This window comes from Gasterosteus aculeatus, chromosome 13 (genome assembly GCF_964276395.1).
Source record: "Gasterosteus aculeatus chromosome 13, fGasAcu3.hap1.1, whole genome shotgun sequence".
Lineage (NCBI taxonomy): Eukaryota > Metazoa > Chordata > Actinopteri > Perciformes > Gasterosteidae > Gasterosteus > Gasterosteus aculeatus.
In genome coordinates, this window is record NC_135701.1 from 16,306,551 (window position 1) to 16,324,020 (window position 17,470).

At 41.7% G+C, this 17,470-nt stretch overlaps 2 protein-coding genes across 4 annotated transcripts; one reads left to right on the forward strand and one right to left on the reverse strand.

Annotated features, from left to right (window-relative positions):
- Positions 1 to 1,823: 1,823 nt before the first annotated feature.
- LOC144386413 (uncharacterized) lies at positions 1,824 to 5,839 on the reverse strand. 2 transcript variants are annotated; one of them, XM_078087635.1, is made up of 6 exons: positions 4,954 to 5,839; positions 3,710 to 4,136; positions 3,388 to 3,555; positions 3,110 to 3,205; positions 2,955 to 2,999; positions 1,824 to 2,713 (listed from the first exon to the last, which is right to left on the reverse strand). In XM_078087635.1, the coding sequence occupies exons 2-6, from the start codon at positions 4,040 to 4,042 to the stop codon at positions 2,708 to 2,710; spliced, it is 648 nt and encodes a 215-aa protein (XP_077943761.1). In that variant the 5' UTR covers positions 4,043 to 4,136; positions 4,954 to 5,839; the 3' UTR covers positions 1,824 to 2,707. The 2 variants fall into 2 exon arrangements, with proteins under 2 accessions (XP_077943761.1, XP_077943762.1); XM_078087636.1 differs by lacking the exon at positions 2,955 to 2,999.
- Positions 5,840 to 11,683: 5,844 nt separating this feature from the next.
- klhl22 (kelch-like family member 22) lies at positions 11,684 to 16,001 on the forward strand. 2 transcript variants are annotated; one of them, XM_040196100.2, is made up of 7 exons: positions 11,684 to 12,473; positions 12,712 to 12,877; positions 12,967 to 13,290; positions 13,397 to 13,806; positions 14,332 to 14,524; positions 14,674 to 14,907; positions 15,072 to 16,001. In XM_040196100.2, exons 1-7 carry the CDS (start codon positions 12,253 to 12,255, stop codon positions 15,408 to 15,410), a joined length of 1,887 nt encoding a protein of 628 aa, XP_040052034.2. In that variant the 5' UTR covers positions 11,684 to 12,252; the 3' UTR covers positions 15,411 to 16,001. The 2 variants fall into 2 exon arrangements, with proteins under 2 accessions (XP_040052034.2, XP_040052035.2); XM_040196101.2 differs by having other exon boundaries at positions 11,698 to 12,473; positions 12,967 to 13,278.
- The last annotated feature ends 1,469 nt before the right edge of the window (positions 16,002 to 17,470 follow it).

A 17,470-nucleotide genomic window follows, 5' to 3' on the forward strand; every position in this document is an offset into this window, starting at 1 on the left:
TCCTGCCCATTAGTGGGCCCTCTCCAGCAGGGGTGTCGTTGTCTTCTCCCAGGTGGGCTCACGGAGAGGCGAGTAAAAGCTCTCATTCTGGCTGGAGGAGACGACAGGTTTTGCTAACCTATGAATGTCCAATTTAAGCAACGGTGAAGAATTCCGGCTGTTTCACAACCATTAAAAAAGACTCCAGTAACTTAAAAGATAAATGTTACGGATGCTGACGGACAGCAATGGATATTTACATGTAGAGCAAAAGCCACCAACTGACTTCTCCGTCTTTGATAAACGGGTCGTTAACGTGGAGGATGTGTAATCTACTGCGTGCATTCCCAAAACTAACCACACAGGTCCTGTGCATCTGCTGTGCCCACATTCTTGTGCTTTCTTGACGTCCACACAAACTCAAACACCATCACGATTAGCGTCTCTGTCCTGATCCCTCCGCAGATAACACCAAGAGCTATTTTGAACCCATTCTTTGCACCTCTCTCGCTTGTGCAACAGATTGTTAACGGCATCTTCACACTGTCCCCACTCACTCCTGTTTCAAGTGGAGGCTGCATGGGAGAACAGTAATAGCTGTTTGTCTGGGAGGCGGAACGGTTTAATGACTTGCCACCAGCAACAACAGCTATGTGGGTGTTTACTTGACACAGAGACGTGGTTGTCATGTCACTCAAGACGATTAATCTATGCACATAATTTCTCAAAGAAAATGAGGAACGCTGAAAAAGAACTCGAAGAACATTACAGTGCAGGACAGAATGTTTTTGCTTCAAAGGAGCAACTTTTCGATATATTGGGCAAGGTTTGGCTGTTGTGCCTCCTTTCCTCGGGCAATCCTTTCTTCCGTCGTTCACATTTAGATTGGTCTGTCAGCCGGGGATGTTTTGATGGGAGGCAAGAGGAAAGCATTCTCTTAGAATGAGTCTTAAATGTCTGTAGACAATTGAGCACTATTGTGACATGAAATTGGTGGTGGTTGAAAGCGTCTCCACCGGTTCGTCTGTGATTGATAAGTGACAAGTTGATGGGCTGGAGGGTGTTCAGCACAACCAAGTGTGACCCGTGTGCCATCTGGAGAGGAAAAATCAACTCTGATAAAGAAAGGGGAACAGGGAAAGGGACATTTCTTTCACAGCGCACAGGTAAACAATCCAAAAGCTGATTAATTTGGTTCCGTCTTTGCTGATAAGGTAGAAAAGGAAAAGATAACATCCCCCAAACATTTATGAAACATTATCTTGCTGTCACATGAAAATGTGATTGCGCTTTGATGACTTCTTTCATTCGGTAGCCTCTATCAGCTGTTTAGACTCCAATCCCGTGTCCATTTGCACAATTGAAAACGTAACTCGGTTCAAGTACGTGTCCATATTTGGATTTATAGAGAGACCAATCTTACATAAGACATCTGTGAGTGGTTCTTGTGAGAACATTTAGGATAGTTTTGTGTCACTGCAAGTGCATCATTCTCTTTTCTGAAGTGTTGCCCCCCCCGCACGTTCACTGTAAACCCGAATAAGTTACCAGAACTCAAAAAAATTGAGGCAATCGATTGCCTCAATTTTTTTGAGTTGATCAACTTAAAAGTCAACATTTTCCAGAACTTAAAAGGTTGGATTACTTGATACTTGTACCTTTTGATAACAGTTTAATTAAAGTGTTCCATTTAGCTCAACTCAAATATTTGCAGTTAATATGACTTACAGTTTTCTGTTAAGGCAACTCAATTATTTTCAGTTATTATTACTTAAAATGTCCAGTTTTCAAACTAATACGAATAAGTTCACAGAACTTAAAAAAATAAGTACACAACCACACCATTTCATGTTAACCAAACTCAATTTTTATTAGTTTGTGTTTTCATTGTTTTAAGTACACATTAGTCAAAAATGTTGCATGTGTTTACTTAAAAACATGTCACTCGAAACTTAATATTTTTGAGGCAATCGATTGCCTCAAATACATTGAGTTCCACAAACTCATGAACACTTGCTATTGAACCGTATTTTCTTACCCACTCCCTTTTAGCACACAGCGGTATTAAAATGAAATAGAAAAATAAATCAAAATTTATAAAATCAACAGAGACATATGCACTGGTCTGTTCAATATAAAGAGCTCAAATAAATTGTAATCAAAGTAATCAAAACAAATAAATAATACCAAAATTAAATTATTTTTTGTTACAGCTAAAAAAGAAAACTGTGCTTTTGGCTAATTCCTGAGTAATGCCGTGTTCACACCAAACGTGACGCAAATTATTTGCGCGACAAGATTACATGCAAAATGCATGCATAAGGCAACAGGGCAGCAATTTGGATGAAATTACAAAAACTCTATAGAACATTTCCCCTTAAACTTTGAACTAGCCTTTTATAAAGCTTTCCCTGCAGCCTTCTTTCAGATGAGTTTCTGCATCAAGTCATTCTTGAGGGTCTGCAACTTGGGTGACAGTTTACCACTTTCTAGACCAAGTAGAATCTTTTCAGTGAATTCAAAAGTGTTGGTCAGTGCTGAGGTGTAGTGCATAGATCAGTCCAAAGATTACCAGGAAGGCATCGCCAAGTCGGGGGAGGCTGACCATGGCATCACTTTCAATGATGACAGAGATTCTCACAGGGTTGTAGTGAACTGGACTTGTGTCATGGTCACTGATGACAGTAAGGAGGCCCACTGCAACACCGTCAAGCTCTGGCTCATCAGACTAGTCCTGAATGAATGAAAAAGAGATACTAATCACAAACTAACACATGGAACAGAACAGATTACATATAATGATATTCCTTTAACCAAGTCCCATTGACGACCTATACCCCTTTTACAAGGGAGATCTGGGTCTTATTTCAAGAGGCGAAAAGCATAACATCCATATTCTGCACACACAAATCTGCCAAATTACCAGAGAATCTAAGTGGTGTGAGAGACTGAAACCAAGTTAAAAGGACATTTACAGGAACAGGTTTTACTGAACATCTTATCACTTGCCAATACAGTTCCTTTGTAGTGAAGAGAAAGAAAACATCATACACAAACTGTAATAAACAAAGAAGTCCTAAAAGATAATAGTATTTTTGATAAACTTTGTTAGTGACTTAAGGAGACTCACTGTGCAGGTTCTGAAAAATCCAGAAGCATCCTCGCACAGACACACAGGCAGGGCGTGGAGAACAGTAGTGCGCTTGGTGTGGATGTCATGGATTTCCTATTCAGATAAAAACAGAATACCTACTGATTTTAAACAGTCCAAACAGAACATATGTCCACAAATAATCTATTCACATTATTAATGCAATCAAACAAATGGCAAACACAAAGTGGACTAATTGCAAAATACACAAAACTCATGAGTCATTGAACCTATGAAGTGTGTAATAATTTATTTACCTGTTCATCGTGGATTTTTAAAATTTCAACTAGAGCCTCTGCTGTCTTCACAGTTTTTGATGCCTTCTGTCTGAATAAGGTCATCAGTCGAGGAAGATGGCGGTCAAGCTCAGCATAGAATGTGTTGGAGAGGTTCTGATACGTAATCCGCTGGAACTCTGCATACAACTACATTGAAATAACAGTAGGATGAGAATACAGCAACACTTATACAAAAACTGTAACATTTGAAGACTCTAGCACACATTCATAAAGCAGAAAATAGGGGCCAAATAAGTAAGAATCACAATAATTTTCACTTAAGAAAGCTGATCCATATTACCTCATTCTCTATTTTGAGAGCAGGCCAGAGGTTCATGAGCTCGTTCACTGGTGGGCAGGACATCACTATAGTCTGTCGGCGTAGGGGAAATGTGGTCTCCATCATCTTTCTAATCAGGGGCAGGCTCTTCTCAGTCTTCGTGACTTCTTCAACAATTGTCTGCCTCAACTGCTCAAGGATTGAAGGATCCTTTCCTTGGGGAAAGTTGGGTAGGAAGTTGACTTCGGCTCGCTTGGGTCTTTTAATGTTGGAATGTGAAGATTCATTTTCAGGATTACTTCTACTTTTTTTTCCAGCATTAACAGTGACCTCCTGACATCCAGCCCGTCTCATCTTGTTGCAGCCTATAGTGTCTAAATAACTGTATTCTGGAGGTGAAAGAAGCTGCGCACAACTTACACTTCCAGATCATTTTGGAACCAGCAACCTAAAAGGCAAAGAAAAGAAATGACAAAGTTCAGACCACCATCTAAAACTTTAAAAACGGAATTGCTTATACTTAATATAATAACAAGTTAGTTACTAGTAGCTTACCAAAACATGATCAATGACTACAGCTAACACTGCCTTAAAATTACATGTTTTCAATTAGTTTTATACAACGTTTATAGATGGAAAGTTCCAGCTTTACACAAAAATGAATGAACAGAATGACTTGCAAAAAAATAATAGAAATGCCACAGAACTGCGAGTCACGACAAGCTTGATGCAGAAACACCTGGCGCTGCTCCTGGACCAGCCGAGAAGCACGGGAGGCCGTTTTTTTTAACTAGCTAGCAAGATTGACTGAAAAGACAATCGCGGTTTCAAGCACGCACCGTTAACTTATGTTAGCTAGCGTAGGTTCGTTAGCCGCCCTTTTCTCAGTTGAACAAGCTAGCTAGCTAGTGGAATACTATCCCCGTGCTCCTCGGCTGGTCCGAGATGCACAGTCAAGTAACGTCAGTTAGCGTAGTATGTTCGTTAGCTAAAGTGCGTTAGCACGTACGTTAGCGCACACGTTAGCGAGTTCAAACCAGCAACCGCTGAAGTAGAGACACACACAGGCAGAGAAGACTAAGTCCCAGTGAATGGAGCAGAAGTAACTAACGTTAGTAATGTCACTCGTACGACAAAGTCTGGAAAATTATTTAAATTAAATTGTTTTACGTTTGAGGATTGGCAACTGGCTGATTGTAACATAATTTAACTTCACACATTACATATATCAACTTATATATATAAACACCTATGATTTCACTCACCTTGAAAACAGTCTGAGCCGATGATGCTACCGAAGCCTGGTCCGAAAAGGCTCAAGGACGGAAAGGACGTCAACTTCGCCCGCCAACCCCATAATGCACTTTGATAACGGTCGCGACTACTTCCTTAATCAAGTTGACTTAAAATACACTACTAGCGTGTTAATTCAATTGAATTAATTTTCAGATTAGCGTTTTATTTGTCGTAGATATGTTACTAACTAGTAATGTTGTGTTATCATGACAACTTGAATACTTTGTTATACTGACAGAATAATATCCTAAAATAACAAACAAGTAAAAGCACATTTTACAGCGTGCTCACTGCTCAGAATTTAAAACGAGCTTAACGAGAGAACATGGACTAGTGTAGGAAGTCAGTTTGAGCTTTAAAATGATGCCTGCAAGCAAAATGAATATATAGGCTACATTAAACTGATGACAATAAAAATGAATACATTTTGTCTTCCATTAATGTCTAATGCATTTCAGACCATTTGCCGCAATCAAATTGTTACTGTTTTAATAAGCTATGATTGAAATGTATTTTTTAATGATCGATGTTACTTATTTGGTGAAGCACTTTGTGAGATTTGATTGTATTTTAGCATGTGCTATATACATTAGGTTTATTTTTAAATCATCCGTATTTGAAAAAATAGAAATAACAGGACTTTATCATTCTTAGTATGACATTTCTTAATTCTATTAAGTTATATTTTTAAGTTATTGTTAAATAGTTCCATTAAATCAAAAAGTATTAGTTAAAATTACTCAAAAAGAAGAACATGTTACACCAACATGACATAATTAAGTTAGTAGAACTTTTTCAAAAATTTGAGTATACACTACTTAATCTATTTAATTACTTTGGACGTTCGGGTTTACAGTGTATGTGTGGAGCAGTGGTTCTCCTGTAGTTTCAGCCCTTTGCTGTTTTATGAGTAAAGAAAAGCATTGACCGTAAAAGACCTTTAAATTCCTCTGCTGTGTGCAGGGAAGCTTCAAAATACCAAATCAAGAGGTGGCTCTCTGTAACCTCGTAATATAAAACTAATGTATATTACCAAATCAGGTTCAAGTATTACTTCATAATACTGTATAATAACAATAGAGACTTTCTGCAGAGAACAACGTTGGTAAAGCCAATTCTGATTCTGGTCATGTTGTGGATCGAGGCTGGAAAATAAAGTCACAGGTTCTTGTTTGAGCTGAGGGAGTTATTGTTAATGACTTGAGGGAAAAGAGAGAGAGAGAAGTGATCTCAAATGTAACAGTGATTACGGATTAAATTCAGTAATGGCAGAAGCAGTATAATGCGTTTTTTGTTCATTAATGGGATCATATTGTCTGAGTGTCTGAACCCATGATAAAGCTGGATCGCAACAAAATACATTAATATCACGTCAAAATTACACTGACAAAAAATGCTTTTTATGTTTAGTTATGTGCAAACTGTTAAGCCCTCTGATGTCATTTTGTTGATTTTGGGCTAAACAAATACATTTAATTGAATTGAGATTACAGATTACACTACGGTCCTTTTTATATGTTAGGATGTAAGTATAAATAGATGAGCTATAAAAGATGTACAGTCACGCACACTGACTACAGTATGTCAGGTATAGTGATTTGGGTCCTAATGCAAACACGTGTAAGACATGATACAAATGAGTTTGTACAGAATACTATTTGTTCCTTTTAAGAACTAGATTTACTGACCAAAGAAAGCCTAACCAGACACAATCTGAACCACTAATGTGGTTTAATTCATCATCCAAAATCCAACAATATTACACAGACACTGTACTGCTCATGCTGCTTAAGCCCTGTCTTATTGCAAACCTAAATCCACACACATTGTGTGCATGCAGCTCCTCTGCAGTATTACAACCCTTTAGCAGAACCAACTTGAAGTGATCCTTGACACCATCACTGCAACACTGTCTTGCAGATCCCCCGAGGCTTTAAATAACCCCAGCCAAGAACAAATGCCACAATGCCATAGGTGCTGGAGGGGGACAAAAAATCCCCATCGTTCCGCGGATCATATCTGACACAGGAACTCACCTTCATGCTCCTCTATCTAGATGCAAGTTTGGAGCTGGAAACAAATGTCCTGGGCCGACTGCTGGGACTACATAGCGGAGCATTTAACAGCTAAAGACACATATTCCCCCTGAGAGTTAATTGAAATGTCGAAGCCTACATTTGACAGGTGGAAAACATATTTCTAAATTGACGAGAATGTTATAGACACCGATTTGTTATCAAGTTTGCTGTATTAACTTAAAAACGTGAGCCCTCCCCCACCCTCCCATGTGGTTAAACATCAAGACTCCATCACAGTATAAAAAAAATATAGTTTAACGAATAATTCCCCCTTTTCAGAAATAGACTTAATTGACTTTCACTATTAATTAACATTCTGTTGGAGTGTTTAATGAGAGGAGTAAAACCATTCCACATGAGATTCTTATCTAAACATAAAGACAGTGTTCGCCAACCACAAAAGTTTGTTCCCACGTCACTAGAAAAATGGAAACTTTCCTTGGTTTTGGTTTTATACCAAATGAGAACCAAGTATAAAATGAAGCAGAGCTGAATATAACTGATTCAAATGATGGTATGTGCTACTACAAAAAATACATTTAGCATGGTGGAATAAAGTGATTTAATAAAGGAGAAAAGTGCAATAGAAGGAGATATAGAGCAATGGATGTCCCTGAGATTGGGGTTTATTAAAACACAACTGCATTAGCGAACGGAAAGGTAGAATCCATCATGTGATGGATTAGACCCGCTGATTCGTCTCCTTTAATGTTGTTTTCTCGAGCCACATAATTCAGCTCACACAACTCCTTTTTCCGACCCGCTTTCCCACCGCTCCTCTGCGTCGCCATATGATTCAGGAGTCACACTACGTCACAATGAATGAGACAGTGGAAGGGAAATCCCAAAATAGCCGAACCCATCCCTACAGCAAGGGGGGGAAACTGTATTCAGAGGCAGTATAATGCGATGCAGTTATGACAGCAGCTTGCTATTGATCCACAAAAGCCTTGTTCAGTGTTAGTCCAGATCCATTCCACTGACACATGGCAGATACGGCCGACGGCGCCATCCTAAGTAAAGAAGTCACTTCTTTTCTTTTTTTTTTTTTGGCCTCGTTGCAATTTTTTGGGGAAAATGGCAGTTACCATGGTTACTGTGGGTATGTTTCTGAAATCTCACAGAAAGTGCACACTGATCACGCTTCGATGACCGTAGCGATAGTTTCAGCCTAGTATTGGTTTCATGTCAGGGTAAAACCAGGGACATTTTGAATTGATTCTAATATTCGGTCCCCAGCGGAGGCTGAACGTCTCCTTTGAGGCCAGCTGTCAAAGCAGTCCGGCCGAGCTATTTGCTGCTATCAAGTGTCTGCTGGCAGTCTTGCGTAATACTCTCAGTGGGAATGCTTTCTGCCACGTGTGGGGCCGGCGGAGAAGGGAGGATCCAGTCTCCGTGTCAGTTGTTGTCTGAAACACAAGACACCTGCGGAAAGCTGCTTTTTATTTGACTCCAGGTTTTTTCTCTCCTTTATATTAATACGAACTGACATCCTTTGCAGCACAGAGTGTTGGGACGCTTCCAAATTTCAGTAGCATGGGTTTGTGTTCTCCAAGCCGGCGGTGACACGGGGAAATCTGCCAGCCTTTAAAAAGAACGATGCATCTCCGACCTCAGAGAGAGACAAGCCCTAAAAGAAAAGACTTGAAATTGCCATCATGATCCAACAATAAGTGTCCGTATTATAAGTTAAACCATCTAGCTTCCTTACTCAATACAGACCAAAGATTCCTTTTTTCCTAACAATTCCAATGTGGCTGGCCTCTGCAGCTTCTCCCTCATTGTTGTCACCAAATATCCTGATTTAGCACCGCCCCAGTCCTGCGGCGGTGCAAATGGCCCCCCACTGTTAATAATTCCAGGGGAATATATGGCTGGCCCTGTGGCTCGCCTCCTCAGACGGTTGGCAGGCTTCATCAAACACCGATAGGCTGAAAGTTTTTTGCGTTATAGGATTGTGGTGTAGAAGAAAATGGATTTCCCTCCTCACAATCACAGAGCTGCCCGAAATAAATTGCACCTGTCAGGGCTGCAACTCACTTCACTGCCCTCCATTCGACGTATGAATCACAGAGCGGGGAGTCCTGTCACATTTCTTATTTTGACTTGGTTGACTCTGCAGTAGAACTTAAAAACTACTTGAAGGAACTATTGTGAGGAGGAAAGGTGCTCTTGCATGCGAAGCATTCTGGATTCAAGTAGAGCACAAAAACAATGAGGATACAGTTTTTAAAAAAATATTTTGGGGCAGGAATTGCGTTCCTGATTTCCTGTGCCCCACTAAATGTGGTAAGTAGCTGCAAACCGTCTGGGAGAAGGGGCAGGCAGAACGAACAGCCCCACTGGAGCTGTACAGTCCCAAAGTCATTCGTTACATTGTCCTCTGGTCTTTCTTTTGTCATATGCAGCATGAGGGAAACACTGCAGAGCTTTTGTCCTTGCTAGAGCCAATTATGCTGCTCACTAACTCTCCTTGTCGTCATATAGATGTTCTCCTTCAGTTAATAGTTTGAATGAGGTTAAACATTTGAACAGTGCAACAGTGATGCTCGTGGCAGCTCAAGGTCGTGGGCTATTTCATGTCTTGGTAACTCCATTAACCAACATCCCCTTTTAAAATTCGGTTTGTGGATTGACAGTTAATTCTTTAAATGTCGCCCCGTTTGTTTTCATCTCTTTGTCATTTCTTCCTGCAGCCTGCGGAGCGCATGCCGCGCAGCCTTTCTCTCTGATGAGAGGAGACGGCCCACTGATAATGGACTAGAATGCTCTGCTGAATGTAGGAAAATAGCAGGCGGTCTTTGACCTCTAGTAAGATCCAAAAAAAACAAAAATCATGCTTTCAGTCTTTGTCAGTGATTATGTCATCAGCAAGTGAAAATAAAATCCTACATATCCTACGTCAGGTTCGGCAATTACGTAAATAGTGATGTGTGCATCAGTTTGTGATGCTTATGCTAGAAATAAATAATAGAACGATTAGAAAAGTCATTAACCAAGATTAGTAAACCAGTATGAAGTTGTAATGGGATAAGTTAAATCAAACAATGGATAAAGTAAAAGATGATGTCACTCTCAACATTAGCTGTATTTTCTATGACTGATTATTAATATATTTTGCTACGGGTGGCATTTACTGCAAATAATAGATTGTGATTAGGGCTACAACAAACCATTACTTTACTAAACAATTAATTATTTTCTCTAATACAAAATGAATCATTTGGCTTACAAAATAGCAAAATATTATTTCTCTTTTTTTCAAACAACAAATTCTTTGTTTTGTCCAACCAACTTAAAACCTAAAATATATTCTTCTTACCACAGCATGCAAAACATAAAGCACACTAAAGCATTCGATTTGAAATAAATACTTCAAAATACTTCATCATATTGATCAATGGAATTGGAACTGCGGTAAACTAGCTTGGTGGAGTACGTGTACATGCAGTGCATCAGTGTTGGAGGTGTTTCAACTTCAAGGAGCTGCAGACGACTCCATTACTGGAACTTTGATGGGACATTTCTTCAGCCACACGTCAGGTAAAAAAGTTATGAATTGCTATTAAAAAAGGAATTTCTGCACACTAGGCTAAAAAACAAGGCGCGTTTCCCTTCTGCACTCCACTGCAATGTATACTTGACTGGAAAATAAATCAAGTGATGGATTATTCCAACAGTGTTACAGCGAGTAGAAAAATCTCCACTGTCCGTGTCAGGAAATGATTTATGCAAATTGGAACCTCAGCAGAAGATGAATGAGATTGTAAAACCTCATATGGAAGCCCCAATTTTTATAAAAGAGCATCATGACTGGCTGCTTAACTAAATCTATCTGACAGCTCATGCAGTTATGCGGTGGAAATCAATCTTGAAAGCGGATTGAGACCAAATATTTGAAAAGTGCCAATGATAAAATCAACAAAAAGTTGGCAAGAACAATAAATATCTACTTTAATCTTGGCACAGTTTTAAAGTTTTTCTTGCCATCTCATTTTTTATGTCACGCAAATCTATTTTTTAAAGACAAAGATATATTGCATATTTTTCTTTGAATGAACCTTTGAAAGAATTCACACTGACATGTTATATGGTAAACTGTGCCAACCAATGGAAGTAGTTTCTATTATATAGATATTATTAATACAACACTACCTATGTGTTATGTGACGGGTTCAACTGTTTTGTTGTTGATCAGTCTGTGCAATGACATGTAACTGAAGTCAATACAAATTGCTATGATTAAAATGTATTAAAGAAATTATTTACTCCCTGAAGGTATACGGTGTAAAACCTGTATTTATACATTAAAGAAGACATATAATTGGTATTATTTTAGACGCCTGGTGCTGATGTATTTGTATGACATGCAGTCTGAGTACCAGTTGCATAGGAGCAGGGAACAGCATCCTCTTGTGTTTACACAAAGTGTCACAGTATCAAAGTTTTTCTTTAATTAAACATTTATTCTATTATTACGAGTAATGTAAAACTAAAACAGAGATGTAACAAATATAAAAGCAAACTCCACACACTACGTTTATCGTATCATGTTAAAAGGCTAGTTGAAAATGTCCTTTCATTGCCTTCAGTGTGGCACAAGGTCTGTGATTGGCTCTTTCTTTTAAATGGGCGGGACAAAAACAACGGCAACAACCAATCCTGTGTGAGATCACCGTCAAACAGTAAAGAAGCTGACTTGTTTTGATCTGTCAAAAAAATCAGGCAACGGTGCTCGTTCCTCCGAGCAAATGACAGCGACGTTGTGACCAAGTTGTCGGTGTAAATTGGTTTGTTACCGACGAACACAACGGTTTCATCGTGCACTCGGTTTGTTACGGTGTCTATCTTGTTGTCGGATAGTGCTTTACGTTAGCTAGCAGGCTAACCAGCTGATCGCTAACTAGCCCATTAGTCACCTAGTAAACTAAGTTAACATCAGCTGACAGCGTACTGGCAGCTCACGGTAGGTCGACGGAAGGGCGTGTGTGTGTAACCATGTTACCGTTCGATATTTCCAACTGCCCCACAGTTAAACCCGCGTAATTGGCGTGTATAACTTGTGAGGTTCTCCCCCGACTTTAAGCCGCTGGCCGCGTCTCCGCACGAAGTGACCGTTAGCGGTGCCTTGAATTCACAACAGCTAAACAGTTGCGAGAAGGCGTTTCATGAAGCCCGCACGGCTCCACCATGTCTGAGGAAAGAAAGCCGAGTCCGGCGGGAGGACTCGCTAAACCGTCACAGCGTCCCCGTCGAGAGACCTACACGAGTTCGAGCTACTTCCGCAGCCTGCGGGACGGCCTGCAGGACCTGCGGCACAGCGGCATCCTGTTCGACGTGGTGCTGCTGGTGGAGGGTCGACCCATCCCCGCCCACCGGATACTCCTGGCAGCCTCTTGCGATTACTTTAGGTACCCGCTTTCCCCTTCACATGAGTGTGTGTGTGTGTGGGGGGGGATTGTCTTTGGTTTGACGTGCACCTTTTTCCTCAGTGTGTCTTTTGGGAAGAGCAGAGGAAAGATCTGTGGTTGTCAAAAAGCAAAAGTACCCGTCGGAGCTGAAACCTGATTCCTTGAGGCCATGTGATCTGCGTTCCACCAGGTCACCCAACCATAAGCCATTTAACAACGTGTCCCTTCCCTCCACCAGGGGCATGTTTGCTGGAGGCCTTCGCGAAACACAGCAAAAAGAGATCCAGATTCACGGAGTGTCTTACATGGCCATGACAAAAATAATTGACTACATCTACACTTCAGAGATTGAGTTGGACTTGGAGTGTGTGCAGGACGTCCTAAACGCCGCCACGCTAGTACAGGTACACCCTTCGAATCATTTGGGAGATGGCGGTATTAATTTCGGGGGGGGGGTTTCCTCAGCTAATCTGTGCCCTTTTGTGTTATAAAGCTTGAGATTGTTATCAGCTTTTGCTGTGATTTCCTGTCCGACTGGCTGGACGAGAGCAACATTCTAGAGGTCCATAACCTAGCTGATCTCTACGGACTGCAAAACCTCAATGCCATGGTCCACTCCTACATCCTCGACAAAATACAGACTTTGTCTTGCACCGATGTGTACCGACAACTCCCCCCGGACATCGTGTTCAGCGCGCTGAGCAGCGAGCGGCTTCAGGTGGAGAGCGAGAATGAGGTGTACGAGGCGGCTCTGCACTACCACTACACTCCTGAGCAGGTGGAAACTGACCAGGTGTACTTGCAGGTCAGTGCCAAGGTTTGTCAGCATTTTGTACTTCATATCTTCATCAGATACACACTACATAGCTGGGTTTGTTTTTAGCGATATCAACTAAAGTTTTCAAATCTTGTTGCCTCAAAAGGACAATCTCAAGATGCTCAATGCGGTGCGATTCTGCCTGATGGACAAACAAGTGTTGCAGAGGCTGAATGGCAGACTGAGCCAGTGTCCACTCAAGGACTCTGTCTCAGCCGCCCTGCGGTACCATGAGCAGGAGATCTGGCAGCCCGTCCTGCAAAGTCCTCTCACCCAGCCAAGGTCCAACCTCCGATACGTTTTGGGCTTCGGGGGAATGTTCACCTCCCGTTCCCTCACAGACACCAAGCATTTGCTCCAGGTGTTCCACCCGAGCTGGGGGCAGTGGAGGACGCTCGCCGCAGCAAACACCCCCCGGATGTCCAACCAGGGTATAGCTGTGCTCAACAATTTTGTTTATCTAATTGGAGGAGACAAGAACAACAGTGGGTTTCGTGCAGAGTCGTGCTGCTGGAGGTGAGATCCCACCCTATTCATCCAGTTTGCAAGAGACCTGAACTGATGATGGGTTTTATTATTATTTTATTATTATTTAATCTGTTTGTTTTGTTTTTACTGTAAATGTAAGTCAAATTAGTTACAAGTTGATTAAATATTACACAACTATTTCCATAACAAGATAGTCTGGCAAATATGCCTTTTTTTACATTTTACATTGTGTTTCTTGACCAAATGTGGGACCAAAATAAAAACTGAGCAGGAAGTTAGACAGTAAGCGAGTGGTTTCTTGTGGACGACCTATAATGGCGTCAGTGTGTCTAAGTACAGCAAATACATCTTTGGCCTTTCTGAACTGCTGCCACGTGTTCCATATGGTCTGACATATTTGCAGGTTCGCCTGGTTCGTTGATTGGACTCTAGTCTGAGGAATGCCACACAACAGTTTAAAATGTCAGATTGTTTACATCAAACAGCTTTTCAGAATCCAAAGTCAGAGCTTCTTCGCCTCCCTGTTTTGATGCTTTCTTTTTCATTTTCCAGATACGACCCTCGTCACAACAGCTGGTGCTCCATCCAGCCCCTCCAGCAGCAGCATGCGGACCACTGTGTTTGTGTCATGGGCGGACACATTTATGCCATTGGAGGACGGGACTACAGCAATGAACTGGAGTCAGTGGAGCGCTACGACCCACACACCAACATGTGGGAGTTTGTATCCCCTCTGAAGAGAGAGGTACGAGAATAGTTAGTGTAGTACCGCTACCATCCACACGGTGGTGCTGCATACTTCCCTGAGTATTGTTACTGATGCTTTTCTGTTATATACCAGCTATTCATCTTTACTTAGATTAGTCTTAAAGAAAGTTGTAACTTTCCTTCCAGGTTTTCGCCCACGCTGGAGCAGTGTTGGATGGGAAGATGTACATAACATGCGGCCGCAGAGGAATGGCGTACCTCAAGGAGACCTACTGTTTCGACCCTGTGGACAATCACTGGACCGCTTGTTCCGAGGGACCGGTGGAGCGAGCGTGGCACGGCATGGCCGCTGTTAATGGATGCCTCTACGTTATTGGTGGAAGCAATGATGAGCGTGGATATCGCCGTGACGTCCTCAAGGTACAATCCAAAAAGTTATGAGTGTCAACTCTTCCACTATCAAGCTATTTTCACTATATTTTTTCTATTTTTATATGCAAAAGGGTTTTGGTCTCTAAGCGCCCCAACTCCGCTCACTGAAAATGACAGAATAATCTATTCCAACCTGCTGTTCTTTCTCTCAGGTGGCATGCTTTAGCCCTGAAGCCGACTCTTGGTCTTTACTGACCCCACTTCCTGCTGGACACGGCGAGCCTGGCATGGCCGTGCTGGACGGCAGCATCTACGTCCTGGGAGGACGCTCTCACGACAGAGGCAACAGGATGAAATACGTCCACGTGTACAACACCGACGCAGACGAGTGGGAGACGGAGGCAGAGTTCAAGGAGCGCGTCTCCGGCCTGGCGGCCTGCGTGGTGCTCATGCCCCATGCTGTGATCGCCCAGGCCAGCTGCGAGGAGCCCACCAAGGCCTCATGTGGAGAAGTGGACATGGACAACTCGGAAGACTCGAGTGAGGATTGAAGCGGCCGTGTTGAAGTTGAGATCGGAGCTGTCGTGCACTTTTTCCACGGGGCCTGTCGGAGCAGCTGGAGGGTATTATTTGGGAAGCACCGTGTCCTCTTTGCACGTTGATCACTTTGAGTGCCTCCAAAAACCAAAGCGTCATCTTCCAACGTTGCACACTTTTTTTGTTGTTGTTACTGATTAAATATCTTCCTAGATAATCTTAACACTGCACAGGAAACCTTGCTGAAATGCTTCAGTTTGTTACGGATCCCTCTTTACTAAATGTCAGTGTGGCATTGCCTATCATAGAGAGAACCTCTATGTCTTTAAGTGGCATAAAGCAGTGAAGACTGCTGGCTAGGAAATAGCACTCTGTGACCTACGGTTGACAGGATCTTATTAAAATTTCCATTAATGTTTTACCATTGTGCCTTGTTTTTGTGATTACATCATAAACCTGTCCTGATAAGTATATTTAATGTTATGTTTTTGTGTATTCTGCAGAGGGAAATTAGATTTTACCTGAATGAAGAAGTGTGTTGCTGCCCTCACCAGCTCAAAATAAGTTGCCATGTCTGTATTTGACTTATAAATTTCAAGTCTGGATTTTCTTTGGGAAGGAACCCAAATCATTGTCAAATTTGTTGTGTCCTTTCATTGAGTTTTCCATCCTGCATTTATAGTTTAATTAGGGAATTCAAAAATGGCAACGAGAAGTGGTTTTAAATATTTCTATCCATCAAGCAGAAGTTTGCTCCATGCTGGATGCCTCAGTTCACGTGTTTTGTGTGTGACTGTCTTTAAAAAAAGAGTTTTTCATTTCCCTTAATGAGAAGTATGTCTTAAGAAAATGAATGCAATGTATTAGAATACTTTGTTACATAAGTAACACGGTTATGTCCTCCAGGAAATCAATTGAGCGTCTTTCTGGTTTGAACTGGTAGTGGTGGTTGCTGCCTCATGCACTTCATTCCTCCCAGTCTCTACTAGTTCCTCTCCATTTGGCCCTCCATCAGCTTTATGAAGGCGGACTTTCCTCTCCAAGGTTGTTTCCTCTACATCTGTTACCCCGCCCCCCCCCCCCCCCCCCCCCCTACCCGCCAGCCCTAAGTGAGTGCCCCCCTCCACTTCACACTGTTGTGCCATGTGCTGACACCAGCACTGGACATCCAGGATCAACAATCTGCTGCGTTTATGCGTCTTTTCATTCTGAAGCGGCAGTACCACCTGGGGGCTACTTAAGACATATGTCTCATGCACTTAGCCCTACAGCGGGCTTTACGGGCGACCGAGTGCGGGTCGATCCGGTGCTCTTTGCAGGACCATTATCAGAGCAATTAAAAAGGTCCAAATTACCCAGCAATGCAGAGCTATGCGGATTAAACCCAGTGGGGTTGTTGGTGTGTGTGTCGAGGGAATGGTACGATGTGCTCGCTTTGATTCTTGATTCTCATGCTGTGTCTGGAAGGAGGTCCTCAGCCAGACAAACAACTCAATTGGGAACAAAGAACGTCACTTGCAGGCAGAAATCTGGACCAAAAAAAGGCCACTTTTGTCAAACTTTGTCTTTGTCTTTATTTACTACACGCTTTAGGCGTTTACCAAAGGCCTTGTCCAACATCACATGTGCATGCAACAAGTTTGGCATCAATAGAACACCTTATATACAGAATACAACAGTTTATGTGAATGATCAAATAGCATCAGCATAAGATCATCTGAAGAAGGTTTTTCATTCTAACTTGCTGACCTCCAGAAAGGGTTCCTCTCTCAAAACCCTGCTATGCAACATTTATGGCTATTTAAAATATACTAATAATTTTCGTCTTTCAGCTGCTGACTGTTCGCTGGCCTAATAATCAAACATACATTTGCAGTTTGTTTCTTGTTTCTAGTTTCATTCACTTTTATTCAAATATAAATACATCAAGTCAGAGGTCTTGAGCCTGCTAGTGACAAATACACTGAAAAAGAACAAGATCAGAGCTCAGATCAAGCTCAGATTACATTGACACACGACACATTACAATTGTAATATATTTCAAACACATGCAGATTATTACGAAGGTTGTGGA

Excerpts from the sequence above, each read along its gene's own strand:
- LOC144386413 (XM_078087635.1), bottom strand. The coding sequence starts at position 4,042 with ATGAGACGGGCTGGATGTCAGGAGGTCACTGTTAATGCTGGAAAAAAA. Across the intron at positions 3,556-3,709 it reads CTCTCAAAATAGAGAATGAG|TTGTATGCAGAGTTCCAGCG; the intron begins GTAATATGGATC and ends ATTTCAATGTAG. Across the intron at positions 3,206-3,387 it reads TAAAAATCCACGATGAACAG|GAAATCCATGACATCCACAC; the intron begins GTAAATAAATTA and ends TTATCTGAATAG.
- klhl22 (XM_040196100.2), top strand. The coding sequence starts at position 12,253 with ATGTCTGAGGAAAGAAAGCCGAGTCCGGCGGGAGGACTCGCTAAACCG. Across the intron at positions 13,807-14,331 it reads GCAGAGTCGTGCTGCTGGAG|ATACGACCCTCGTCACAACA; the intron begins GTGAGATCCCAC and ends TTCATTTTCCAG. Across the intron at positions 14,908-15,071 it reads ATCGCCGTGACGTCCTCAAG|GTGGCATGCTTTAGCCCTGA; the intron begins GTACAATCCAAA and ends TCTTTCTCTCAG.